We start from the raw sequence: 5,313 nt of genomic DNA, 5'->3' as shown, positions 1-5,313 counted from the left end.
AGCTCAGCCGAATTAAAAAACACGATTAACCTGTGTATATAGCTATCTTTATAATGGTCACAAAAGACTTCATATTTTGTACTGAATTCCCTCGAGAAAACTCTGTAGAAGAACTTAAACATAATTCCTACGACCAGAGTTGTTTGACAGGAAATTTTGATCGATGCACATGTTAATCGTTAGTCATATACTCCTTGTCCACCGAGACAACAACAAAATATCACATAGGTCTCGAAGTTGTTTCGCAGTTTGGAATAGCGAGCGTATCCAATATTTACGTTTCAAATGGACAATTGGTTTCAAATTTGCCTATACTGTAGTCCTAAATTATTGAAAAACGATCTGTCGCAACAATTGTTCTTTAGAACCAAAAAAAAACCAGAAAAAACAAGAAAGTTATAGCTACCCACCAGTAATGAAAATAACCATAAACCAAAATAACGATATTGGAACAGAAAATGTGGGCTTAGACTACCTTGAAATTACGTCCTGTAATATTTCAAAACTTATAAATGCGTTTTTTGCACAAAAGAAGTCGTAGTGAGCGAAGAAATTTCGAAGAGGCTTCGTTATTTGTCTAGTATTCCGGAGGCTAAACTTTGAGCTTATGTCGACGAACTTGTAATTAAGGTCTGTAAGTAAGCTTTGGGGATGAGAGGCCAAACCCGAATTCTACCACGAATAAATGAATGGGTCTTTAATGAGGAGACATGCCGGGCGTCAGCAAGATCATGTCGCAAACAAACTTTAGAGTAGTTCAGGTTTAATGATATATTGAACGTGTCAGTGACCAACACGATAGCATATGCTTCTTTGGTCACTGAGCACATTTTGTTTTGGTTTTATTATTATTATATTTTCCTTAGTTTAATTAATGAATTTTTTGTAATAGTGTGCGATAGTGAAATATGTCTGTAAATAGTGTCAATTGATAAAAAATCTGAAATCTGAATCCTGGTATTGATGACATGACAAAATTTAACGGGTTTGCCTATTATTGAGAATAACAATGTATGCTTCGTTTTTGTCGAATATTCAAGCAAAGATCTGTTATTCGCTTTATAATCAAATCATATTTCATGGAAAAGATAGGAAGACTTCTGTATTTTAATATTGACAGTCAAAAGAAGAAAGTAGTATTGGACACGACAGTGGTCAAGTTTTTCACTTGTTTTCAGGTTTTACAATTTGTAATTGTTTTTAAAAGCAGAGTTGTGGTATCCTTAGTTGCTTAAGAAAAGAATGCAACAATGCTCAATTGATAATTATTAACGTCACATTATTCAGTGATGAGATTTTGTTATTTTCTTTGTTTTTGTTTTATGTATTAAAGCAGCTTAACGTTGTCTCTTCACAGTTTGACAGTTTTCCGTTGCTACTAAAGCCATTCACCAGCTAGGAACTGAAGTTTCCTATATTGACAGGGTAGGTTGACGCGAAGACTTTTCTAAGCACTTCTCTGATAATTTTTTTTCCAAAGATAGACTCTGTCTGCTGGAAATAAAACAAACAAAAAAATAAACAAACAAACAAACACTACAAATATGCTCAGTTTTTAGAATGACAGCTCTTCGATATATTTGCATTGAGACGCTAAGTCAGGAAGTTTTGTGTAAGTCTGAGTGAATTCAGTTTGCAGTTCTGTCCTCGCTTCTGCGCGCGCACCTTTCCAACATTTTTCACTTACAACTTACTGGATAAATATATGTTATTTGCCGGTTTGGAGGTCCGTATAGTGAAAAACTGTGATCTCGGGCTTGAAAATGCTGCCCGAGGTCACAGTTTTTCACTATATGGATCGACCCTAAGCCGGTAAATAACATGTTTATTTTTTTTTTTTTTCTTGCGGTAAATTGGCTGTACAGATTACAAATGGGTTTGTTTACTCAACTCTTGTCATTGAATCGGCTTCCGCGCCATCTACTAACGATTTGTAAAAAAACTCTTAGCAACGAGCGAATTACTCAGATAGTAGACAAAGAATGATGTATTAAAGAACAGATTTTTTTTCGAACTACTTTATGTTAGTTGCATTTATTTCACCAGTCAAGTTCTCCAAAATTGTTTTTGCGGTGTGAAATTTCGTGCGAAGTTTGAAGTTTTACTACAAATACAATTTCTGTCAGTCGTTGCTTTTAAAATCACTTGAATTCAGACTTTTTTACCGTAAATTGAATAGCAGAAAGCGAGGAAATTTGTTAAGTGTATTCCACAGAAATTCTCCTAACTACAGCAACGATCAGAGACTGAGGTAAACTCGACTGAAATTGACTCAAATTTAACGGCGAGAGAAACACAGGATTACGCGCCATTACCTTACCTTACCTTACAGCGTCAAGCTACAAACAACCAAGCAAACTCTCACAACTTAAAAACAGTCAATTGAATTTATTTACACTGACTTTCCTTGGCATTTTAAAGTGAACAGAGATAAACTTGGCTGCGTTGACTAATCGTCCACGGATGTGTAAAAAAGGCAAAAAATATGACGATTACCGCTAACTTTTAGGAGCGAAATTTAGGCAGCGGGGAAAATATCCGGCCCGTGGGCCGTATCGTAAAAAGCTGGACCGGTCACGCGCGTATGATTAGCTAATCAAATTCGAGGATTTAGGATTCCGGCCCGCTCAGATGCTTGAGAAAAAATAGATAACATATATTTGCCTCCGCGTTCATACGTTTCTCTGTTTATAACGCCCAGAGGCAGCTAGTAAGGCAGCTAGTTAAAACAAAACGAGCTGTATGAAACCAAAGCACACCTTGTAACAGGGAGCTTAGTACTTAGTATATCTTGGTAGGGTTGACTAAAAGTGTCCGTTACATGATTAATTTAGGGCTCTTCGTTAAAAAAAGAAAGATATTTCATGGTAAAACTGTAGAAATCGTTGAGCCTCTTGTTCTGTAGCTGGAGTACAAAATAGAAGCTCACCCTCTATTTAAACTGAGGTGGTTGTTGTCGTTTCATCTTGTTTTGTTTGTTTGTTTGTTGTTTTTTATTCGCAAGCCTGGGTGGGAGGGGTGCCCCTGTAAAATATTGCGCGAAAGTAATGCAAACAAATTTCTTCGAATTTTGCTCTTTGTTTTCAATCACGAAATTTCGTCGTATTTTTGAAAATATGTCGTAATTCCTCCATTTCGTACACTACCTAAGCACGAATAGTATTATGTGTATGTGCATGTTAAAATCTTCAAAAGTATTGTCTCGATAATAAGCCGCTGATTTTTTCAACGTTAATTTCTCCATTTGAAACCAACATGTTTGTATCATCAATTATGATAACAATGGGTTGACAGGCCTACTCAACTCCTATCCACGTGTAATAGCCGCTTCGAGAGTTTTGCTCGAACTAGTATATCTTTGAGGATCTGCCCCTTTTGTATTGTACGATAGGGGGATCTTTGAATATTTCGCTAAGCAATAATCCTGTTTTTAGGAGGACATTTCACCAGAGTAGAGCCGTTAGAGGTCATAGGTCTGCGTGGTTTCCGCTGTTATCCGCGTGTAATTTGTTGAGTTTGACACCTCTGTTTTTGGCCACGTGCTACTTTTTTGGCTCATTTGATTGCAAGATATGTTTTAAGCTCTCTAAATATTAGCTCTGGAGGGACAAAGTTTGAAATATTCCGTGAGCATGTTGGTTACTTGCATTTTGTATTATTACGCCGGGCCCGGCTGTTTGATTTACTGTTGCAAGTTATGCTGCTTGTTATCACGGGTGTCATATTTATCTTTGTCCGGCTTCGCCAGAGATAGCTGTAGCTTTCCTTGTTGAAAACTATGAGTCTGTCTTAAAGAGACGTTCTTATGCTTCTTGCATCAATTTCATCGAGCTTTTTGTCCTTCCAGTTTGTTCGTTCTGGAACTGCAAAGAAATGTCCTCCTAAAAACAGGATTATTGCTTAGCGAAATATTCAAAGATCCCCCTATCGTACAATACAAAAGGGGCAGATCCTCAGAGATATACTAGTTCGAGCAAAACTCTCAAAGCGGCTATTACACGTGGATAGGAGTTGTGTAGGCCTGTCAACCCATTGTTATCACTTTTCAATAATCATTGCTTATTCTGTCATGAAGAAGGTCCTGAAGATGAATTTTGATGTTTTTTTTTCGTGTCATTGCAGTTGTTCCACTGAGTGCAAGATGCCGGGCGGTCTTTATACAGCTCTGGTAATTGCGATGCTTGTGTGGAAGCCGAATGGTAGGTCTTATGTAAAACAATACAATCATAATTATGATGATTGAAACAAAAAAAAAAAACAAAAAAAAACTAAATATGAGGAACATGGAAGCCAGTTTAAATTGTATTCTCAAAGTGCTAGCATCATCATCATCATCATTATAATTAAAACAAATTTGACTATCTTAGTTTCGAAATGTTTTTGTTTGTTTGTTTTTTATCAAAGAACTACAAAAACCAATACTGAACAAGCAGTGTGATTCGTTTCACTCTAAATTATTTGTTTAAATCAGTTCTTTAAGTTTATTAGTATTGTTTTATTGTTTTGTTGTCTCATTGTTTTAGCCCCTTTTTAACGTCGTAGAAATTTTTATCACTTGTCTTATATATCTTATTGCAAACTACCTTTTAAAGTTAGAAACAGATTGATGCTAATTTTATAGATTTTTTACTCGCACTAAAAATAACCTCGGAGAAGTCGAAACGTCGATTTTTTTTTTATCGTGATTTATTTCATTTTATTATTGTGCTTTCCATTTTTATTTCGTTTTTTTGTCGTTAAATTAAGTATTGATTTTTTTGGACCGGAGGGCTCGCCCTTGTGAACTCACAGAAGCGACGAATATCGGGCGATTAAACTAAGCAAAATGGACAGGATAATCTAAAAAGACAAGCAGAAAAATTGTTTTATAAGCATGCAGTACACTTGTTTTGAATTAAACTATACATCGTTTTCATGTGACGTCATCACTTTCTAAAATCGAAAACTGAACAGCCACCAAAGTTTCTATCCCCATCAGGCATAAGAGGGCTATCTTTAAAACGAGGAACGGGGAATCGGGGAATGGGAATGGGGAACGAGGAACGGGGAACGGGGAATCTTTAAAATGGGGAATCTTTAAAAACGGGAATCTTTAAAATGGGGAATCTTTAAAAGCGGGAATCTTTAAAACGGGGAATCTTTAAAAGCGGGAATCTTTAAAATGGGGAATCTTTAAAAGCGGGAGATTTCTTGTCAACCACTATTTTGACTTTCCGTCCTTGTTCCTGGTTTTTGTGATAAAAACGGCTTCAAACGACTATCACATCTTGTTCGCCGAGATCATTCCACTTAAACTGTGGAAGACCTTCAAAG

At 36.3% G+C, this 5,313-nt stretch overlaps 1 protein-coding gene across 1 annotated transcript in view; it reads left to right on the top strand.

Annotated features, from left to right (window-relative positions):
* Positions 1 to 1,403: 1,403 nt before the first annotated feature.
* LOC145500526 (uncharacterized) overlaps positions 1,404 to 5,313 on the top strand; it is a 40,783-nt gene continuing 36,873 nt past the window's right edge. Inside the window, exons 1-2 of the mRNA XM_081480055.1 lie at positions 1,404 to 1,425; positions 4,123 to 4,199. Coding sequence (XP_081336181.1) covers positions 4,142 to 4,199 — 58 coding nt within the window. The 5' untranslated portion in view covers positions 1,404 to 1,425; positions 4,123 to 4,141. The remainder of the gene's footprint in view (positions 1,426 to 4,122; positions 4,200 to 5,313) is intronic.

This window comes from Orbicella franksi, chromosome 10, assembly GCF_964199315.1.
Source record: "Orbicella franksi chromosome 10, jaOrbFran1.1, whole genome shotgun sequence".
Taxonomy (NCBI): domain Eukaryota; kingdom Metazoa; phylum Cnidaria; class Anthozoa; order Scleractinia; family Merulinidae; genus Orbicella; species Orbicella franksi.
Note: the sequence above shows the minus strand (reverse complement) of the source record. Positions and strands in the feature narration are given on the sequence as shown.